This window comes from Atractosteus spatula, chromosome 3 (genome assembly GCF_055471065.1).
Source record: "Atractosteus spatula isolate fAtrSpa1 chromosome 3, fAtrSpa1.hap1, whole genome shotgun sequence".
NCBI classification, from domain to species: Eukaryota; Metazoa; Chordata; class Actinopteri; order Semionotiformes; family Lepisosteidae; genus Atractosteus; species Atractosteus spatula.
In genome coordinates this window covers 34560628-34583591 of record NC_142708.1, presented here as the reverse complement: position 1 = coordinate 34583591, position 22964 = coordinate 34560628, and the positions used below count along the sequence as shown (strand labels likewise).

At 38.3% G+C, this 22964-nt stretch overlaps 1 protein-coding gene across 4 annotated transcripts in view; it reads right to left on the bottom strand.

The window, feature by feature from the left end:
- Positions 1 to 2691: 2691 nt before the first annotated feature.
- zfr (zinc finger RNA binding protein) overlaps positions 2692 to 22964 on the bottom strand; it is a 38367-nt gene continuing 18094 nt past the window's right edge. For 2 of the 4 annotated variants that reach the window (XM_088911793.1, XM_088911794.1), the window contains exons 7-20: positions 22328 to 22534; positions 21432 to 21768; positions 19003 to 19199; positions 18424 to 18543; positions 17910 to 18055; positions 17288 to 17453; positions 16116 to 16318; positions 15003 to 15153; positions 13722 to 13863; positions 10713 to 10810; positions 9767 to 9862; positions 7182 to 7293; positions 6544 to 6641; positions 2692 to 4024 (exon numbers count right to left, since the gene is read on the bottom strand). In XM_088911793.1, coding sequence (XP_088767919.1) covers positions 3842 to 4024; positions 6544 to 6641; positions 7182 to 7293; positions 9767 to 9862; positions 10713 to 10810; positions 13722 to 13863; positions 15003 to 15153; positions 16116 to 16318; positions 17288 to 17453; positions 17910 to 18055; positions 18424 to 18543; positions 19003 to 19199; positions 21432 to 21768; positions 22328 to 22534 — 2256 coding nt within the window. In that variant the 3' untranslated portion in view covers positions 2692 to 3841. The remainder of the gene's footprint in view (positions 4025 to 6543; positions 6642 to 7181; positions 7294 to 9766; positions 9863 to 10712; positions 10811 to 13721; positions 13864 to 15002; positions 15154 to 16115; positions 16319 to 17287; positions 17454 to 17909; positions 18056 to 18423; positions 18544 to 19002; positions 19200 to 21431; positions 21769 to 22327; positions 22535 to 22964) is intronic. The other 2 variants (XR_016090860.1, XR_016090861.1) reach the window with 1 other exon arrangement.

Sequence of the window (22964 nt, the reverse complement as noted above, 5' to 3'; positions counted from 1 at the left end):
TTAAATTGTTTAGGCTGTAGGATTTTATCATAGTTTAAGCACTTAAACCCTTCTTAACTGTGTATTTATCTAGTTATGTAACTGGGTCCACATGTTACCATTACAACATGGTATACAGTGCATGATTTCTTGTATTTTCATCAACGTGTTACATATTCTTTTACATACACACTATTTTACTGGTGATTTACTCTCAGAATTTCAGACACGATGCAGCTGCACTAAGTAAAAGTTTATTAATATTGTCTTATATTGTCCTTTTTGGGTTATTTTTTATGATTTGTTTCTGCTTCTACTACAATGTTCACTAACAAAAATAACCGTCAATTGATTGAAAAAAACATTGAAAGGAAAGGAAGACAGTCAAGAAGCCACTAGTCAACCTCTGAATAGTACAGCCCACGTAATAGTGGTAAACATCCCTTTCCTCTCTTTCATAATCAGCTTTGGGGACCCTTTCAAAATGTTATTTCTGATTTGTGAGAATCGCAAACATCACAGTACATCTTAGCAGACACCGTTATCAGGGAATACCATAGAAAACCCAGGCATAACCTATTCCCTAGGTAAGAAATGAAATGTGAAAATAAAATGAAACTTTTTAAACAACTGACTTTCCCAGGACAAGAGACCTTGCCAACAGGAAGTAAGGGAAATCTCATCTGAAGGAAAACACTACGCACTCAGAATTACATCAGCTCCATTTCCTTTCCCTTTGTGTATCGTACCGATTGGAGTCGTACTGAATAACATCCTGTGGTAGCAGTGTGGACGCATGGGAAATTAGTTTTATGCACAGTCTGTTCCAAAGTAAAGAGTTAGTTACTTTACTTATCAACTATCAAAGTGCATTATCTGCACAAGACATTAATGCTGAATAAGCAGAAATCGAGTTAAAATGGTTACTGATCTCTTGTTCACTCAGTTTGTAAACACATTCTCTAGGAAAGACCTAATCTAACCTAATCTTCTCAGATAACCAAGATAAAAGTAAAAGAATAGACAGTATAGAACCATTGAGCAATTTTGATAACCGTATAACTGATTGAACTGTAGGCGATTTTACTCTTGACAGTGAGATACTACCTAAGCTAGGGAATCTAAAAAACAAATTGCTGGAGCCTGATGGCTTTTTCCCTAGTCACACTTTAGGAAATTAGGGATGGTATATTCGTACCAAAACATGACAGACTATTTCAACTGTCTGTAAAGAATCGGTACCCAGACGAGCTGCAGACGTAACACTAATTAAAAAAAACTACAGAACAATGCGTTACAGGTAAAGTTTGGAAATAAAAGCACTAAATCAGAAGAATGCTTAGAAAACAATGGCAGTCAACGATAGCCGACACTGATTAATAATTACTTACACTTATATAGTGCTTTTCTGGACACTCCACTCAAAGCGCTTTACAGGTAATGGGGACCCCCCTACACCACCACCAATGCGCAGCACCCACCTGGATGATGCGACGGCAGCCATAGTGCGCCAGAAAGCTCACCACACATCAGCTATCAGTGGGGAGGAGATTAGAGTAATGAAGCCAATTCATAGATGGGGATTATTAGGAGGCCATGATTGGTAAGGCCAATGTGAAATTTGGCCAGGACGCCGGGGTTACACCCCTACTCGTTTCAAGAAACGCCCTGGGATTTTTAATGACCACAGAGTCAGGACCTCAGTTTTACGTCTCATCCGAAGGACGGCGCCTGTTTACTATACTGGGGCATTAGGACCCACATGGACCGCAAGGTGAGCACCCCCTGCTGGCCCCACTAACACCTCTGCCAGCAGCAACCTTAGTTTTTCCCAGGTCTCCCATCCAGGGACTGACCAGGCTCACAACTGCTTAGCTTCAGTGGGTTGCCAGTTGCAAGTTGCAGGGTGATATGGATTGTGAAAGGAAATTGAATGTTAAAATCATTCAGCCATGCAACATGGGTAATGTATAAAACTAAAGCACACATGATCTAAACTTCCAGAAGGCTTTCTGTAAGATTCTGCTTAAAGGTTGATTTTCAAACTGAAAGTCATAGGAAATCAAGGAAGTACATGCAGAGAGATCACAAGCATGAAGCACTAGAACTTCTAATTAAGCAGTGGAGTGCTGCAGACATCAGTTATATTATTGTGCTTTATATCACCAATTTAGATTCTGATGTACTTGGCAAACTAGTTAAATGAGGAGATAAAAAAAACAGGGAGTGTGGCAAATGGACACAAAAGCAAGGCAATAACTAAACGTTATTTTAAATTAAAAATTTAAGTTAAAATTAAATTTAAATGAAAAAAATCTCTTTACAATCCCCAGTAATGATCAAAAGGTGAAACACTGAATTAAGCAGAACTCAAAGAGACGCACCAAGCAAAACTATGAAATAGACAAAACTTAACATCCACTAGCCATGGGTAAACATTTTGTAATTTAAAATCATTCTATTGTGTCCTGACAATTTATACTTTTTTAAAAAAAATGTGCCAATTCTGCTTAATGCATCACATGAAAATAGGTATTCTTCATTGATTATAGCGAAGGTAACTGAATATGTACAAAAAAGCTTATAGTACATAGGAACCTGGAGAAACTCCCCCTTCCAGTTATTTTCCCTTTATAAATTTGCAACTATTTACCTACAGTATGTCTCAATCTTCTGATAAATGTAATGCATGTTTGATTCAGGAAACAGAACTTTTCTTTGTTCTTTAAATGTTTATTTGCCCATTGTAATGCAGTAGTACTTTGACAGTGACTGACAGGCATCAAAGAACAGAGGATGGATTTACATTTAAACCGCAATTACAATACTACAGGCACACAAGCATTTGTTTTTTTCCTTTAATTTTTACATGGACTATGCAATATTTGAACCAAAGTAAAGAGCTAGGCATTTAACTTCCATTAGTAAATAAAACCTTCAAACTTTAAAAGCCATAATACAACAAAACAAATTAACACAATCATGCATGTTATTTCCAAAATCATAAAATGTACTGATGCACTATGCTTTTTAACAGCTATTGCAGGACTATATATATATATAGTACATATAACTGAGATAACCTTGGAATAAATTTACCACTAACACAAACTTCTCAGCAATCAGTGTCTTTTCAGAAATTTAAAAACAATGCCACAGGACCTACAGGTGCATTTGATGATCCGGAATGAGGTCAGACCATGAAGTTTTAACCTTTTTCCCGTTTAACCGTAAAACAAGACCTTTAGCTTCACACCTTTTGCATTGTGGAATTAAAGAAAATCAATCTTTAAAATTACACTTTTGGAAAAAAATAAGTTGTGTATGATCAGTTGTGTGCTTTACACTGGCTACAGACTAAAGCTAACCCCCTAACCCTGCTGGATAAAAAAAAAAAATGATTGTGGCATCTATGGTTAGTTCTGGTTAAATTCTTGTGAGTTTTAACAGTATACCAGTTCACTTACTGTTCTGTATTAAACCTTGAGAAATACTTGTAAGGGGCATATCAAAATAAAAAGCATATTCATCAGAGTAAAGGGGGTTATAGCAGAGTTCAGGAAGCTGTTTACAAGAAAATCTACATGTAAGTGCAAGGTGAAAACTGCTTAGCTAACATAAGTCTAGACCTGAAGAACTCTTCAAGTCAACACTGAAGCTAAACAATACAGTACAGCACAGATACACCCTTTTGTAACTCAATTTAGCTGCTGTCTGACATGTACTTTCAATGATTACTGGACCAGAACTGAGGTCAGGCCTGTTACTAGACTACAGATATCACAAAAATATATTAAGAAAAACAAATAATGTAAAACACAATATTTTAGTGTGTTGTCGGTAAGTGGGGTCATTGCAATGCCTAATAGTTGTCATAATCCTTTTTGTCTTTTTTGCCTTCTCCTTCGAAGCCGTCCACACCGTCACTGTTGTCTCTCCGTCTCTTGCGGTTGTTCCGTACGTTGAACCGGGGGTTCATCTGGGGCAAGGGGTCCATTCCCAACACTTTGTGAATCTGACGGAAAGCCAGCAGCCTCAAAGCAAACTAAAGACGGAGGAAGAAAAGAAAAAAAAAAACTGAGCCCAAAAACTGGAACCAGCTAACCGAGTTAGTTCATTCAGAACTCATCCATACTAGTTAGTACAATGTGATGCGAACACTCAATAAGAAATGCGTCGTATGACACCTTCCTCTTCACTCTCTACAGTTGGCGAAGGATTTGAAATTATCTGAATTACTCCAAATTATAATATTCTAATGAAGACAGCTTCTTTGTCATTTAAATTATTCAAAATGTGGGTAACAATTCACATGCTTCGTATGATCAAATTTTCATAAAAAAACACTCATAAAAAGAAGTACAGGTGTATATGAAAGATTTGTCTTGTCTTGTAACTGAACCTCAACTTAAGAACACATACAACTCTTAAAACGGTGCTCCAGAGAAGGAGACATTTATCTATGCTTGATATATAAGGGTGCTCTTGGCTTATTGGCAATACCTCCAATAATGATGCACTTACAATAACCATTTTAAAGCATCGTGTAAAGAAAAAAATAGTTATAACCAACATCAAAACGGACACTCCTTGGCCATCACATGCCCTAAGATGCAGATTATATCATCCCTACTGTTGCTTTACCCTGGCACCTCTCACTTTTAAGTGCATCTGTTTCCAGGGGGTTATAAGTTCTCTTTAACAATCATGGCCAAAACCAACCATTTCTGTGTATAATCAAAATAATTTAACTTGAATTCATGCGTCAGTTTCTGTACATACCCTTACAAACAATGTACAGTCACAAGTTGCACAGTGAAATGACAAATTGACCATGAAGACAAAGGAGCTTTCAGACAAGACAAGGACAAAGTGGTTGAAAGAAACAGATCAGGAGGTAGTCACGTATCCCTTTACAGTGATGCCCATCATCAGAAAGTTGAACATGGCAGAATGTTTTATTGTCATCTACACAACAAAACTTAAACATTTTGTCTAAACACAATGTTGAAGAAGCCTAACAGCACATTATCCAGTTAGCATCATTCCAGTGGTCAAGCAAGGTGGTGGCAGCATCATGTTATCAGACTGCTTTTAATGAGCAGAAACTATGAATCTAGTCAAGACAGAGGGGGAAAAACAGGTGGTGCAAAGAACATGTGAAGGCCAAATCCACACTGAAGTAAACTGACGAATAATGTGAAGGACTCTGTCACTGAATGACTGACTTGACTCCAACTGAAAAGTTACAGTGATGCTTGACGGCAGTCTATTAAGTACCCAAATGAACTTGCCAGAACTAAAGCAAATTTTGCCAGAAAGACAAATAGCATTTGAGAAAACTAATGAAAATACTGACAGCAATAAGTTCTGCCAAAGATGCTTTTACCAAGAACGGACTTAGTGGGATGAATACTTATATAAAGGGAAAATTGCACATCTTTGGAGGTTTTGCAGACATTTAACATCCTTCACATAAGTGTTCATATCGATCGTTACAGTTATTAAATAAAAAGTTAATTTGTAATTCACAAAACATTAAAGTGAATACTTCTGCAATGACAGTTATGCACTTTACATTGGCTACAGACTATAGCCAACCCTTTAACTAGTTTGTGTGTAATTCAGTATTAACACTAAACATTGTGACATGGTAGAAGATTGTCTGTTTCCATATATTTACTTTTCACTTGATGTGAAAAATCTGCAAATAATCAATGCCATTAACTGTAAGTGCATTAAAACAGCAGCCACAATTAAAACAATGCATGTCATTAAACAGTGGTCTTGCGCGACAATTAAAATGGGGATTCGCAGCTGTGTTGTGACTTTCCATTGGTAGTAGCTGAACCCCACAAACCTTTGAGAGTGAACAAAAGAGTCTCACTTAAACTGAAGACCATTATTAAGATCCTTTCCACTATAACTTATACAGGACCATTAAAATAACAGATAATTACTCATAATATAAATTAGAGATCCACATTAAAAATAAGAGATTCACATTCTTCCGATTCATATACTCACTTTAGGTCACTGGATTCACACCAGTCACCTCCCCAGCTTGCATGGCAAGAGTAACAAATTCCAATCTGATCATGAATATTGAAAGAGAGAGCCTGAAACTGCAAGCTTGCAATCTCAAACCAAAGAACTATGAGAAAACCTTTAATTCTAATAGTGCATCCGTTTCCAATTCTTTTTGGTCAATTTTACACCTGGCACTCTAGTCAGTGTTTGTACAAGCACCTCAATGTACAATGAAGCCAGCCTTCATCCTACTACATTATCGTAAAGTGAAGGGAGACCGTCTATACAAAAAAAGTTCTTTAATGTTTACAGCTGCAGCAACGAAAGAGTTGCATTTTGCTCACTTGTTGACGCTTCATTTAAAAAAAAATGGTGTACTCCACAAACTACCACCAAAATAATTTTTTTTTAAAAGCTAACGATAAAAGAAAGAATGGTCAGCACGTCAAAATTAAGGTATTCAAAATAAGTTCACAAAATTACAGTATGGCGGTTCACCAAATCTTTGTAACAAAATTTTGATCTTGCCCATACCTGAGCACTAGAAGTGATGTCTTCACGCTGTTGTTCAGTCATTGCAGATAGAGTATCAGTCGGGTTCTTCTCACAGGGGTCTATTAACCCGGGACCACCTGCACAAAAACACTGGACTAATAAGACGCTGGTCTTCTCCCATTTTTCTAAGATAATAATCCACATCATATGCTACAAGTCCTGCAATTAAAACTAATAATAATTTTTTTCTAAATTAAAAATGTTGAATTTCAACCACTAATTATGCATCATAAAAACATGGTTTCACTGTGGTCCTCAGTGACAAACATGTCTAAATCAGATGAATACAGCTCGATCTAATTATGTTAAATATTTACATATACTCAGACGAGTATATGTATTGAAATTCAAATTGAACCATGCCACTACTAAAAATGATAAAATGTACTCATTTGCCACAATGATCTCCACAAAAAACAGTTTCTATCACACTTGAGATACACGTACTGCATTCTTAATTTTGTTCTCATCTTGCCCAGCTTCTGCACCAGTTAAGAACTGAATTGTGATCAAAGGGCTGCTTGGGTCCACTTCTATAATACAATTAAGTGGAAGGTCTTATTTCATTACTCCTGACCTACACTACTTTTGGCATCAATTTGCAAGCTTGAACCTACCTGATAGGAGAATTCCAGAAGAAATACATTCAAAAACCCTTCTCAAAGCATCCCCAGGACTTAGGGGCCCAGAAGCACTGCTTATAGCCTTTTCCACTAGCAACTCCATAGCCTATAAAAAAGAATGTTAGATTCTGATATTAGTTCTGTTTCTTCAAAGCAACTCAGTTCCAACAGAGCAGGACGTTATCGTCTTCCCGACTTAGTTCTCTTAGCAGGAACTTTGCAATCAAGTTTTATGCAAGTGAAACATCTGTCAACATGTGACTGTTCCCTTCTGAAGCCCCTTTGTTACAAATAGCAGCTCATCCTAATGCAGTTCTCAACCAATATTTTCCACTTATTAACCACAATGAAATGAAGACTGTTTAAATGTGTTTATCCAAGAAAAATTGGTCCTGATGTAATCTACTCTTGTGACTCAAATACCGTAACATTTAGGCCTAATCTCTATAAACATTTAAGATTCATTACTGAAAAAATATTGGGCATATGCAATCCACCAATAATTTTTTGCAAAAATGGACAATGTTTCTAGGGATAATGACGTCACCCATCCTTTACCTTAACCAAATTCATCTTTTTTTTATATTGACCTATTCATAATAGTCATGGTTTTTGTTTAAGCAGAAATGGTAGTAAACTCATTAAACTACCATATTCTAAATTCACCAACAAGGCCTTATGCTAGGTGGTAAAGCCCTACCAGATTGTGCTGTAAAAATCTATTTGGACAACTAGGGATTATTTTTTAACTTACATTCTGGAATACTTTCCTATTTAAGTATTTCGACTTAAGTCTCATTCTAAAGTAAAACTACCCCTTAAGTGAAACCAATCTCAGTTTTTTTTGTAATCTGAAGAAAGGAGGAAACGTATTAATGCACTACAATCAACTTCCCACTGCCAAGAGGAAAAGTAAAATTTAACAAATGTTACTTTTTAGGCTTTAACACCAAATCTGTAAAGATGGGGAAAAGAGTGTATCAAGCAAAACACTGGTTACTTCTATGGATGTAAGACTGAACATGATAGTATGAGGCCTAGATTCTAGATTATGACCAAATCGAGGACCAAAATGGCATCTACTAATTAAAGGGAAAGGCAAGTTAGTTCTCCAAAGTCATTGACATCAGTGGACAGGTAAACGTCAAGATTGTCAGCCAATCTGAGTTTCAGGCATTGCAACACTGACTTCTTCAGTATTGTAATAGAGGCAATGTATGGTGCTACTCTGACAATGTAACAGACATTTTTACTTGACTGTCTTTTTAAAACACTTTATAGATTTCAATATTAAACATTACACTACAAATGTACTTTATTATACAGTATACATTATATAGCACTACATTGAAGTATGGAGTTTCTGAATTTATGAATTGCATGTTTTCACAACTGTGGGACAGACCTGGTTAGTACAGCTATGTGGCATTCAGCTGTACTCTTCTTTTAGCTTCAGTTAAGCATACAATACATTCTAAACTGCACATCATTAACTTTTTTCAAATGAAGACTATTGTATCTCAATCGCAGGAAAACCACCGGACTCAAGTACTTCAATATTTAGCTCTACAAAACCTTTGCCCAGAACTCAAGATCATTCAAATGCTGTTTTGCAAAACTGGTAATTCTTCTTCTTGCACTTTCTAAACGTTTTCCACGTTCTTCCAACCAAGGAAATACAATTCTCAACCTGTGGCTGAAATGGAAACCTCATTTCCACTCGGCTGTTAATTAACATCAGATATATTTGGCAGTCAGTTAAGATTTTCACAATTTCCTACTTTCTTCTAGACCAACAGAGCACTGTGACAGTAAATTTAATCTTGTGCTTCTTAATTATAGCCATCTTTCTCCAGCTGGATGACAATTCTGTCTTTATACTTTTTCCACATGCTGACTTATTGATAAAAACAAATGATCCAACCTTTAAAGTTCTAAGAATGTTCACTTACAATTGAGAATTTTCTGCGTTTCCCTAGACCTTATCATATGGAAGGCTTATGGCATGTTGCAGATAAAGCTACAATAGCTTCAAGTAAGATAAGATCACTTTATTAGCCATATAACAATTTCTTGCATTAGGAATTCATCTTTTCGCATACCCCAGCTTGCTCCCCATGAGATACAGACAGGGAGAGAAGCTTGGGGTTAGAGCGCAGGGTCAGCCATTGTACAGCGCTCCTGGAGCAGATGGGGTTAAGGGCCTTGCTCAGGGGCCCAACAGAGTAGAATTCCTCTGCCGGCCGCTGGTTTTGAACCGGCAACCTTCCAGCCACAGGCACAGATCCTTAGCCACAGAGCCACAGCTCTGCTCATGGTAGACAAAAATTGTGCAAATAAGTATTGCTTGCAACTTTTTTCCTCAACCACAAAACCACAGTTCTTAAAGTTTCTCTTAGAACTATAGTTTACAGAGATGTTTCAGGAAATTATAAATCAATAACTAAATAAAAGCTCAAAACATACACAAGTGTTCAATGTGACTTGAGCAGCAAAGCAACTTGAACTGCAGCACTTGTTGGCAGCACAGTCCCTTAACTGATATAAACGGGTGTATAAAGAGCACACTGAATACTCACCCAACTGGGGAATGCAGACCAAGTTGGAACTCGCTGACAGAGATCACGCAGAATGCGAATAATAATCACACAGGATTGGAGTCCATTCGCTCTAGCCTTGAGTGTAATAAATTCACATTTAGTCACATTAAACCAGCCCGTTATAAATATGGTGGATTTTTAAGGGAGGTGCAACACTACTGTTCACAATGGAAGCTTGTAAAAATTTAAACTCTCATGGCTTTAGTTTATTCTGATCAGCTGCCATTCACAGCAGTATTTTACCTCATAGTTAGTAATAGAGATCAAAGTTTGCAGGACGCCCAAGAAACGAGCCCCAGTCATCTTGTAAACCCTGACCTCCATGGTTCTATATATTTCACAAACAGTAATCTCAATTAAATAAAAAGCTCAGAAGAAAAGCATAGGGACTGAAAAAAGTCCAGGAAATCTGTTTTAGTTTTCCTGTGCATTGCTATAAAGCCGTGTCACAGTAAACTAATCAGATTTTCCTTTTCTCTCAATCCCTATTCTATAATCAGAAAAAAATACAAAAGCTCAACATGAAAGCTCCTATAGATGACATACGTTTATGCCAGATTACTCTGCAGCCTTATGGAATAATGGTTTTAAACTAATAAAATACAGAAGATAAATGTGAAATACAAAATCTTAAACCAATACAAGGATGCCTTACTTTTTTTTAGATGACCATAGACAGGTTTACATATGAAAAAAAAACAAGGGGACTACAAAAATAAGTAAATGACACTGGTAACTTAAGATCTTTTTTTCTGGTCCTAAATAGATTACTTTAGGCATCCTTGGATGTTTTTTTCTCTTTCATGTAAAATGATATTGTTTTCCATTTAAAACCAAATGATTTGTTTTGCTACATTTGTAGAGCTAAAATAAAAAAAATGCATCTCATAAGGCTACAATAAGAAAGTAAAATGATGTTCCGAACCTGGAACCACTTAGCGTGGCGTAGAGCAGCCAGAGCGTCAAGGCATTTTTGCCTGTCCAAGACGTCCGCTGGGTCTTTCACCATACCCGAAGTTACATCTAAAAATGGATCGGATTGTCAAAGGCTGGTGAGGAACGGGTGTTTGACCAGGTGAGCAAGACACCTTTCACAACACAAACACATTGCCACACATACCAAGTAACTGCTCTCCTGGTTGCCCAGTGATGAAAAGGAATGCTTAGCCTTCACATTCCCAGAAGTAAAAAGCACGACAACTCTCCGAATCTTTTCTTCTAGCCTATCACTTCTGAACCTTTTCATGCAATACTATATCACATAATAGCATTTCAAATCTGGGAAATGGGAAGTAACCGTGATTGAAGGAGAGACTGTTGAATCCCCTTTTCGTCACAAACACTACAAGAACCACTAAGTCTTTAAGAGGGAAGTTGGATGATGTATACAGTAATTAGCATTAATTCATGTAGCATTTATCAAATTTAACCCCTCCTGCCTCAGTTCTTGCACATGAATGGCAAATCTCAGAATTAAGAAAGACCTGAAGCTGTTGACAGCAAAACACCTCTGGTATGGGAAAATGTTTAGTCAAGAAAAGCAAGGAAGTGGTAACATACAAAATCCTATAATTTAACTTTGCGGTGTATTCTTCACATTACACATTTGGGGTAACCTCTTAAAGATTCAACTGTGAGATTTTAGAAAGAACAGATATGGCTTTAAAAAAAAAATCAGTGCTGAAGGAAAAAAGACCCTGAGAGGATAAAAATGTTTTGACTGGATTCCATGTTGATTTATTTTATTAGATTGTCCCCCACAGGCTTTAATCAAGCTATAAAAGATGTCCTGCATTGCCTGAACATAACACTGAAAATGGGCTTTGAAATGTCACAACTGGAGAAATTTCAAATCTATTTCAATGTTAAAAGGAGATGCTTCATGTTACAACTGCAGCTTAATGAAACTGAGAACTGATGTTGACCCAGAAACATATCAAACATGAAAACGCACATATTAAATACATTTTGGAATAAGATTGTTGGTGTAAAAAACAGTCCTAGATTGTATTCCACCTCAATGTAAAATGGAAGGAGAAAACCAGTTTGCATGGAGCAAAGACCCCGGCAAACTCCACACCAACAAAGAGGACAAAAAAAACAAAAAAACAAAATGGCAATCAAGAAGCACTGTTAACTCAGTGTGACATCCTCCTTAGTACTACATGGTAGGTGTGGCAAAGTGTTTTGGGAAAAACCTTGGTCAAAAATCCTTCCGAAGCTGTGACAGCTGTAGGAAACGTGTTCTTGCAGACGTAAGAAAGGCTTTGGACTGGACTCAAAATATATGAATACATAAACACAGTAGTCTTGCTGGAAAAAAGGGCGAGCTCCCAGCAAGGGTTAGGACTTCACTGCATGCATACCTCTTATCAGTTGGTTTTTAGACCCCAGAAACATTCCGCACCAACCTCTTTAACCCAGGTCCAACCACAGATTCCTCTCACAAAGCCTTCCTCCCTCAAGTTTACAGATACTCCCCTAAGGATTTTCAACAGGCACGAGGCCACCTTAAATCCGTGAACCTGCACCCCAAAGATTCAGGATTGCCATTTCTCTCACCTTTCCACATCGTTTTTACCTCAGTTTTAAGGAGGGGGTAAAAGAATCGAGAAGCATGTGCTCTTATCGCATGCCAAGCTTTTGCAGGGCATCGAAAAAGGTCTGACGCCCCCGAGGCGTAAAATTTTAAAATTAGACCAATCTTTTAAAATCCAGAGCACAGTGATTCATTCACTCAGGGGAGCACTTTCATCTCTACACAGGGGACCCTCAGAATGGTGACCGTTGCACCTGACAAAATATTTTGTTTCCTGTGGAGAAGTCATTTATTAATTGACGGATTCATTTTTCCTTCTGTGCCTTGCAGTGCAAATCAAGGGACCGTTTTCATTTAACAACTTTCAGTAAAGCAATATCTATAGGCTTTGTTAGCATGTGGTGTCTCCTTTTTTCCCTGGAATCATGTCCTATTACTGGAAAAAAAAAAGTATATTCCAGTTTAACCATAGGCAATTTCACTAAAACACAGGAAACAAAAATGAATCTTACCTGGGACCTATCTATAATTACACAATGCAAACACTGATCATGCTTGTTGGATTTTTTTTGAAAGCTTTAAGAGCACTGGAAAGTGTTACAGAGAATAGCCAAGAGCTTCTCTGCTGGCACATGAACAGTAAATATCCAGAAATTAGAACATTATTCCTAAAAGAAATGCCGCAAATAAAAAATTTAAAAAGCATGTGATATGGATTTTCACAAAATAACTTGCATGTTAGTATGGTAACTGAAAATGAAAGCTCTCAACTCGTGTAAAGATTTCAGAGGAAAATAGTTAAGAGTACTACTCTGTGCGAAAAAGCACCAAAAAAATCAATTTGATGCAATACCTTTTCAAATATTTGATTACGGAGAGAAACGTAACGTAGCCTTCAAAACAATTACCATGGATCATGCTTTGTGTCCACAAATAACTGGTTAAAATGCATGTACAGGGTATGGATATTAAAACTACAAGAATTTACATGCAAGGCAATGGTTAGCCATCTGAATATGCACCAGTGTGGGCAAATGTTAAATGAACTATGACAAAGCTTGGCTTTAAAAAAAATAGCAGCTCAGACTGCTGCGGGGAGGGGGTCAGAATTTAGAATTCACAGATTTTGAAGGCATCAAACACTATTACATAAATCGATGGAGACTGCTTAAATGAAGCTTAGGCATTTTCAGAAACTGGTCAGTGTCTAGAATTTAAAAAAATAGTTAGCTTAAAACAGAAAAGCTACATTGCAAGAAGCACCTACTGTATGCTAATGTTTCCAATTACTGCCTACACTGTGCCAGCAAATGGGCTCTTAAGGATAAAAAAAAGATGTATATTTAAAAGAAGTTAATTTCACAGAGCAATAGTAAATGTCCATTTTTTCCCAACCTCCATCACGTGCGTTCTCCTCTCGGATGACAGGAGATGTCAGCGTGATGGTCACCTGCATCTTGGGCTCAGTGCAGGAAGTGAGGATGATGGCAGCCTCCTGGATAGAGCCCTTGACTTCATACTTCTCAGGTGTAACCAGCTTTTTTTCCCCCCCAGAGAAGAAACAAGAAAAGGTTAGAAGGAGATTTTTATATTCTAAACTATATTAATTATAATTAATAATAAAACATCTCAGTCAGATTAACATTATTTTGACAAATTCTGTATGTAGAGCCTGTCAATAACCAACATCTTTGTCTCTGACACAGCATTACAAGCCTACACTACTATTTCAATAATACATGGAATCATTTTACAAGACATTTAAATCTCATCCTCCTAAACAGGAGAGGTTAACACTCGCATCATGACTACAAGTAATCAAAATCCTTATTACAACGGTAATTTAATCGAGTATTAAGATAATTGTTTTAAGAAAATGGAAAGTATGCGGCACAGTGCTGTATGTACGTAATCCAAAAAATCCTATAAATACTATACAAAATGAATGGTATTAAAATGAAATTAAATGCATTACAGAAGCAGGTGCCTTTGAAGCACATGCAGTTGACTGTTGCACTATTTTATTGCTTTGCAGTTTAGTACAAGACTTTCAGCTTTTGCAGATATGTCCCCATGCATCCATGTCTGACAAAAAGAACAAACACCCACAGCACTAACAGCACCATGTCTGCAGTGAATGGTCACTGACTTTAGATCAAGGATACTAAAGATAATTCTGAGTGGAAAGTTTTTGCACATATGTAAACACTTTATTCTGTCACACTATCTCTCCATGTGCTCCAAACACAAATTAGTCAAAATTAGGGGTTCTTTTCAAAACAGGAACGCCAAAAGTTTTCCATGACATTTTAATCCAAATTCCAGGACAGAGTAAGCAACTCCCTGCATTAGCTGTGAATCAAACCTGTTTAATTTATATATTTTTTGATATGCAAATTGACCTCAAGAACAGCAGCAAGCTTCACTCCAGCAGTGAAAATGAAAATTTCTCTTTGCAGAAACAACTCTTTGCCTTAGGTCGAGGTCAATAGGGTCATACTTTAAATAAAGGCACTGAAGGCTGCATTAGTACAAAAACTTCCATGGCACGTCGGCAGGACACAGCTGAAACTTTGTTCCACATTGCAGAAACATGAATGAAGGCAGTCGATGGCACTCAGAAATGACGAAGTGCAAACAAAAATGAAATCAGTGATTGCAAAAAAAAAGACACACCGTGAGCTGTTTTGGGAGGTTTTCCACAATGCGAGTCAGAAGATTCCTATTGGGTTTATCGGAGCACAGGAGGACAAGGTTGACGTTCTTGTCTCCCCTCAAGAGCAGACCTTTTGCCAGTACTCCAACGCGCATGACTCCCTTCAGAGCCCTGCAGGAATCAAATACATTGTTACCAAATCACAAGTGAGAAATGTAATATTTAGGCAGTTTTCCTTATATTATCATCTTTTCCTTTATTACCATTTGCTACACAGAAGGCTAAGTTTTTCCTTAACATTCCCAAGAATGCAAGACCATGATTTTCCTATACAGCAGAAACAGGCCAGAAAACGCTGAACTGATTTAGCACAATACTTATGAATATTAGAATTCCTTTTCATGAATCAGTGCAAAAACATAAAAGGGGATTTTACAGGAGATTGTGGATATTAATCATCTGGATCATTAATAATCCATCAGAAATTAATTTAACTGCAAATCATAAATGTTTTTTTGCAAAAAATACAAATCACAGTCAACTGGGTGAAAAAAACATTTCATTTCACATTTCACATTTCCAAGTGCAACAAAAATTGGTTATTTAGTAGAAGCTTGATTTCCTCCCAAAATTTTATGACTCTAAATAAATGCCAATTACAGTTTAAATTCATCCAGTTTATGAATCCATGCCAACATAACCACACAATCTAGTTAGAAATGGATTTGAAGGGTGAGCGTATTTATACCGGAGACTTGACCAAAGCATAGATTTGAATTTTCTAGAAAGGAAATAATTAAATATTACCATTGTTCCCCTTAAATATTTAGATCAATTTTATACATTTAACTGATCTTTTACAAGGAAATACATATTGAAAAGCTTAAGTCTTGGGACAGTGAAGTGAAATGTCATTTTTGCTGTGCAGTGCCCCTATACGTTTCAGTAAGTAATACATGTAAAAAGCATGCAAGAAAATGCCAAAGTGTAAATATTAAAATCAGTGAACAGTAGGTGGCAGCAGAAAGAAATTAGAAAAATACATCACAAAAGTTTAAAATGATTCAAACAGTAGCTAATGAACCCATTTTACATTTACACAATCTACCTCACTTAGTAAAGGGCATCTTTACCTGTCCCTCTGAATCTCCTTTTTGTCCTCGTCTTTGGTCTTGTTCTTGTCCTGTTCAGTAATGATGTCCGACACCAATTTCAGTGCTCGCTCCGTTATGGACACGATTTTCTGAATAGCCTGGAGTTCTTCCTCCACAGGGTAAATGGCTGCATGCTTGGTCATCACGTATCGGTCATCTGAGGAATCTGGGCGACGAGGGGGCTAAAAGAACATAAGTAATAGGACATGACATACAAAATGCCGTAAGCTTACTGAACAGGAAAAGTACTACACTATAGCCATCACAATGGTACTGGCTCTCAGCACCTTAAGACACCTGGAATCTTCAAAACGCCACTTAAATTATAATTATCACCACAGTTTAAGGGACCTTGTATCTATATTAATGCAATTGAAATATATGCAGCAGGGCAAAACTGTATCTGATCATTTGTCGAGTTCATCAGTGCAAACACTCAGAAGTAGCAGTCAGGTGCCTTTACTAGTACTTTAAGCTCAAACCCAATTTTACTTTAATGGAAAACTCCGGTTTAGAACATATATTCAACTTTCCTTTTCTGGCACTTTGGTAATAGATTAGAATGAAAACCAAAAGGAAAAGAAAAGTTTAATTGAGGCATCCAAAGACAAGAATGGTATGGCCACAACATGAGAAAAACAGAAATGTCAAGTGCACACAATACATTGTGAATATATACAGTTGTCCACCTTACCGGGGCAATAAAAAAGGAGCTCATGTCAAATAAGCAGTGGGTTTATCTCCGACATGCGAGATGAGATCCCCACAGAACCACCTCCACTGTCTGCAAGTACACTACTTCAGTCAGTAGCTTTCATATTTCTTGATTTGCAAGAAGTAGATCTAAATAAGCCTAGTTTTCTCAAACATTGAGCCAAAAAACAGGTTCACTCATGGCATTAGCAAAAAAGCAGAGGACCATCCACTGAATAAAATATCAACTGATTCAAAAGGGTTTTAGTAGAGAATTTTGCCCTTCACCCTTTGCGCCCGTTACATCTCCCTTATGAAGTCAGATATTACTTCACTCCAGTTCACAGCTTTAGCCATCTCATTTCTAGTGCACAAAATGGAATATCTGCCACTGACAATTGCCACGCTTTATTCATCTTCTAAAACAGCTTTGGGCAGACAGAACATGGAAAGCCTACCACTGGTCCCTGGGGCTGTGGAATGGGCAGGCCAGGTCTGACTCCCAGCAGGCCTGGCGGGCCAGGAGGTCCCTGTGGATAACTGCCATCTGGCATCCTGCGCCGGTCCTCCCAGTGATGCTGTTCCTCTTCCATCCGACGCCAATACATGTCCTCCTCATAGCGCCTGCAACCAGGACACGTCTGCTTTGTCAAAACCTTTTACACAACTGGCTTTGTAAACACTTGGCATCATGGTTATTTAATTCTAAGTTTCATTTACAGGGCCTCATCCATTTCTCTGCTGGATCACAGGAACACTTGTTCTGAGACTTATTACTTACCCACTTATTACCTGCAAGACCGACACTTCCAAACTCCTGCTCAAGTCCAATTTTTATATTAATACAAATACTCCTCTATAAAATCCAACTAAAAAAACACAATGAATGCAGCTAAAATTACATTACTGTATGCTTCAAGCAAGTGACATTAGTTATGAACATCTCAGATGATAATGAAGCTTTTAGAGCAGTGTGATGCTATTCTGGACACCTTCATTTGAAATTAATTTTTCTATATTAATCCACCTTCTCAGAAAAAAAAACTTTCCTCGGATAGAACCAAACGTTGCATATTTTACCTCATTTCCATCCTCCAGCGCTCCTCCTCCTCACGCCTCCTCCAGTACTCCTCCTTCTGCATCTGTTTGCGCATCTTCTCCTCTTGGATTTTCCGGGCCCGGATACTGGGTTTCACTTCCACTTGGAGATCGGGGTTGACTTTTTTCTAATTTAAAAAACAAAATAATTCAATAAAAATATTCACGCAATGCTGGTTTTGCAGGTGAGCAATAACGTCGTCTACGGTTTCAAACAAACTAAACAAAGGAAGGGGGATAGAATGTCTTCCCTTCCAACGCAGGGCCAGATCTCACTGAAATGCAAGCCAGTGGTAAAATCTGCCAAAGTCAAACCAGAGACTTCACTGCACAGTCACCTTTGTTTTATATTTCCTACAACAAAACATAACTATAGAATTCACAAAAGGAAAGAGAGAACTGTACCTGCACTCAAGTGTGTAAGTACTAAGATTGCATTTGGTTAATTTTGATTTTAAGTTAGCAATTAATGAAAGTTTTAAATAGATCTACTAACCTTATACTGTAATCGATGTCTCCTTCCCTTTAAGTGCATCTCCTTAGCATTGGGATCATTGAAGCTGCATTCACAAAGCTTGCAGTGGAACCTAATAACTTTTCCCTCATCATTACGAACCTGAAATGGAGAAAGAGAACACCAGCTTGTATTTTATTTCAACCATCAATCCATTAATCCACTCACCCAGTATATGGTCACTAGGGAGCCAGAACCTATCCTGGCAAGAAACAGGCACAAGGTGAGATATACCCTGAATCAAACATCGATTAGTCCATCACAGGCGCACACTCACAGCAGGGCTAGTTTTCCCAGAAGCCAATTAACCTATCAGCATGTCTTTAGACTGAGGGAGGAAACTAGAGCAACCACAAGGAACCCACCCAAACAGAGGGGAAAAAGACTCCAGCACCCCAGGAATTGAATCCAGGGCTCCAGCACTGTGAGGCAGCAATCCTAACCACTGTGCTGCCCATCCTCTCAAACCAATATAAATTTTGCACTTAGAAAAGGGAAAAAGGTTATTTTGGCTTAAGAAATTAAAAATACCATCTGAACCTAAACAAAGCATCATTGTACCTCTTCCACATAATCGTGACCAACAGGCTGAACGTCACTTTGTAAAGCAGCAAGAGTTGCTTGTGTGGAAAGCGGCTCAGGAGTCACTTCAGCTTTGGTCTCCTGTGGCTGGGGTGCCATCGGTGGCTGTGCAGGCTTGGCTGTGTCATTTTTCACATCCTCCGCTTTCGCGCCTGTAGTCTGCAACTTGTTTCCTCCTGCATTATGGGGGAACACAGTGTCATCTTTAAAACCTCAATACTCCCCATTATAAATGTAATTATTAATTTCCAAAGCCATACTGGATGCATTCCATTTCCTTTAACAAGGTCTGCTGCTATTATAAGCATGTCATTTATTGATCTGCATTTTCACATAAATTGTGTTAAAGAAATCATACTTTAGATGTACAAGCATAATTTTCTGTAATAAGAATGACAAGTTAGCGCTTTTTCTCTGGACAGAACACAAAACCTCTTATCATCAAGCACAAAGCCTAGCAGGGCAGGTTAATACAGGGAAAAAAAAAAGGCAACCCTTTATTCATTTCACAACAACATGGAAGGCTACTGAAGGCAGACAGGTGAGGTCAACCCTCTTCGGGAGACAGAAACAGAAAATCGAGTCCAGGCTAGAGGTGAAGCAGTCATCAGGCCTTTCGCCTTTATTTCAGTACTGAAGTCATGGCAGAGCAGCAGTGTGAGAGCAAGAGAGCTTAAAGCCTGAAACAATCGCTGCAAAAAACACAAAAACCACTATCTTAGTAGACACTTCCTCCTGCAGGCTTAACCGACAGATTACCTCATCCTACAGTTAGGAGCAAACCTTCTCCCCCTGTCCGTTGCAGAAAGTTCTTTATAACAGTTTTATAAATAACAGTTTATTTATAACAGTCCACAGCTTGCTTCTTTGTTTTGATCAAGCGATACAGAGCCTCTCAGAAAATAGTCCCCATCAGCTGTCTGCATTGTATTTTTATCAAATGTCACAAAAACATGTTTTTGTCAAAACGTGGTGGATATACTGTAAGCACTTTTTTGTAGGCTACAGGTTAACAGTCCTCTTGTTAGAATTATGTTATACAAAATATAAAATTCTATCCTTCACCACCTTAGTTAAGCTTTCGGTAGTACTTAAAAGACCACTTGACTTCAATGTGATTGGATCACTCGTTGGTAACGACAAGCTGGATTAAAGATATCTACTATGGAAATACCAGAAAGGGCAGGTTAGCTTGATTAAAATGAGACAACTTTCAGAAAAAAAAAAAGAATAAAGGTAACCAAAAAAAAAGTAAAGACTAACCTTCTCCCCCTTAAAAAAATATACTCAGTTTGGAAGAGCCAACTGTTTAAAGACTTGGCTCTCAAGCACCGATTCCTGTACCCACATAGGAAAGAATGAGACATACAGGCACGTTCCTTCTTTGACATACACACATGTGCAAATCTGTTATGCATGTGACATGCTGGAAGCTCTAAAGTCCAAGAGGAATGAGCTCCAACTGGAAGACTGGCACCTCAGTTATTGATGTATTTCTCTGCAAGCCTGTAAGTGCCTAGGAAGTTGTAGGCACCCCTTTTGTAGTTATAGCCAAGAGAACCCTGGCCAACTGTTCTCAGTCCTATCTTTGGTAACATTCTGTGAACTGTGTACAGCTGCTTGGGAGAATCCTAACACAGCTGGCTAGAGACATAAACCAGTCCTGAACTTCTGACATTAGATCACAGGGCTCCACCTGAGCTTCAGGCAAGTGCCTTAACTTAATTTGAGAGTACAATGCAATAGACTTACTCCTCCTTTAACAAAAGTACAAATCCACAGAGCAAAACCTTTTAAAATGCTGTGCTCAAATCAACTTTGACTAAAAATGTTCAAGGCAGGAATTTTTATAATGAAAAATAAGATGTCATTTTAATGTGTATTAACAGATGCCAAACAGATTCCCAAAGAGGCTTTATCAAATGCAGTTGTAGTTGTACTCAAGGAATTAAGAGGATGTTACATTCTTTAACGTACTGGAGCCAGAAGTGTGAAACTTTTTCCATGTAACTTACCTTCACATTAAGTGCTCTGCCCAAGGTGGTAAATAAGTCAAAATATGCTTGCTCTCTTACCTGACAAAATCCTATATTGTTTTAAACTATAGTATGGGCCACCTTTTAAGCCACTTATTTTTCACACATGCTGTCATGCAGCATGTGCCCAAATAGCTTTTAGTACCCTTACACGGCTATGTACACACGTATGAACTGAAACGTTTCAAGATTTTAGTTTTTTAGCATACATAGAATAATGAATGTGTGATAGGTCAGACACTTGTTTCTGGAGTAAAACATTATCTCGTTAGGTTTCTATTTCATAAACACTTGAAGATGAAGACCGCATGGACACTCCCTCATGAAATGCACATAAGAGTCATCAGTAACCATCATTAACTGGAGGCTTACCAACAAAATTAATCTTGGGGGTTGCAGCCTTCTTGACATTGACAGCTGCACTAGCTGTAGCAGTGGTTAATGCACTGCCCTTGTTAACTCCACTGCTCGCTGCGGGGCTGCTCACGATGTTGACCGGCTTCAGGTAGGACGAGGAAGAGGAAGCGGGCGCCGAGGCAGTGGTGGTGCTGCTGTTGCTGCCGCCAGCGCCACCGCTGCCAATCCCAGTGCTGACGGCCGAACTGGTGGCCTTGCTGGAAGCCGCTGTGGTCGATGTGGTAGTCTGGGTCACCACACTAGGCTCAGTTGACGGAATGGGTTTCCCAAGTTTGGTGTGTAACTTAACCACCTGTATGGAATTTAAAAAAAAACCCATTGGTGTCAAATGTTAGGCTGACTTTAGCAAATCATAGTTAAGTACTGCTCACCAAAAAGCTTTAGACATCACATTCCAGTTAAGCAGAATGGATTATTTGAGCTCTTTCTTGATCTTAAGATGCTCATTACAAAGCACAGGAAGCCCATACTCCTGATGACAATAGTGCAAGAGAAATCACAATACATAAAAATACACAACTAAACCTAAAAAAGGAGATACACAAAAACAGGATACTTCCAAATTTCCACAGAAATGTATGAGAAAGAGAGAGTCAGAGACTCAAAGCTATTAAACAAGACAGAGATTGGACTGAGACCAAATAAGCAATATAATCCTTAGTCCTGCACATCAGGACAGCATTGCGTTCAAAGTTTGTCCAGTGGTTGACAGACAAAAACCTTGGAAAGCAAAGCTAATGGGAGTCTCACAGCATAATAATGACATCATAAAACTTATCTGAATGCAGATACTGTGTAAAGTGTGGTTCTTAAAATTTGGTTTCAGTTAGGCCTGGTCACAACCTAGCTACCTTCTGGTGCTTGGCTCCCCGTATGTGGGCTGCGTATGCGTCCGCGCCAGTGCAGGAGACATCGCAGAGCTCGCAGCGCAGCTGGTTCTGTGTGCCCCGGGCAGAGCTGCCACTGCCACTACCACTGCTGCTACTGCTGCTCTGGGACACTTTCAGAGCCGCTTCCTTCTTCTTGTGCTTCTGCCCCTCCAGGTGCTCTTTGTAAGTCTGAAAAACAGAGAGACAAAGGGCTGCATTATGAAGCCTGAAAACAGAGTCTATGGGCCCAAATGTTATTGTACTGAGAGACAAAAATCTCAATATTGTCTTTACAGGAAATCACATAAATCCTCAGGTCACGCGTCGCTGAATTGGCAACAGGCGTGCAACAAAACACTGCAGGTGTTTTAGAATGTCATGTGCTGCAAGAATGTTGCCCATTTCATAAAAATTTCCCAGGTCTGGGGGTTTTACAATTCAGTTGTAAAAAAACCTCAATGTCTCTCCCTCAATGTCAGCAAAACCAAATAGTTGGTCAACGATTTTAGAAAGCAGGGCGGGATCACACCCCTATCCATATCAATGGGGTGGCTGTAGAGATGGTTAGCAGCTTCATGTTCCTGGGTACCTACATCACTAATGAGGTCCCAGCATGTAA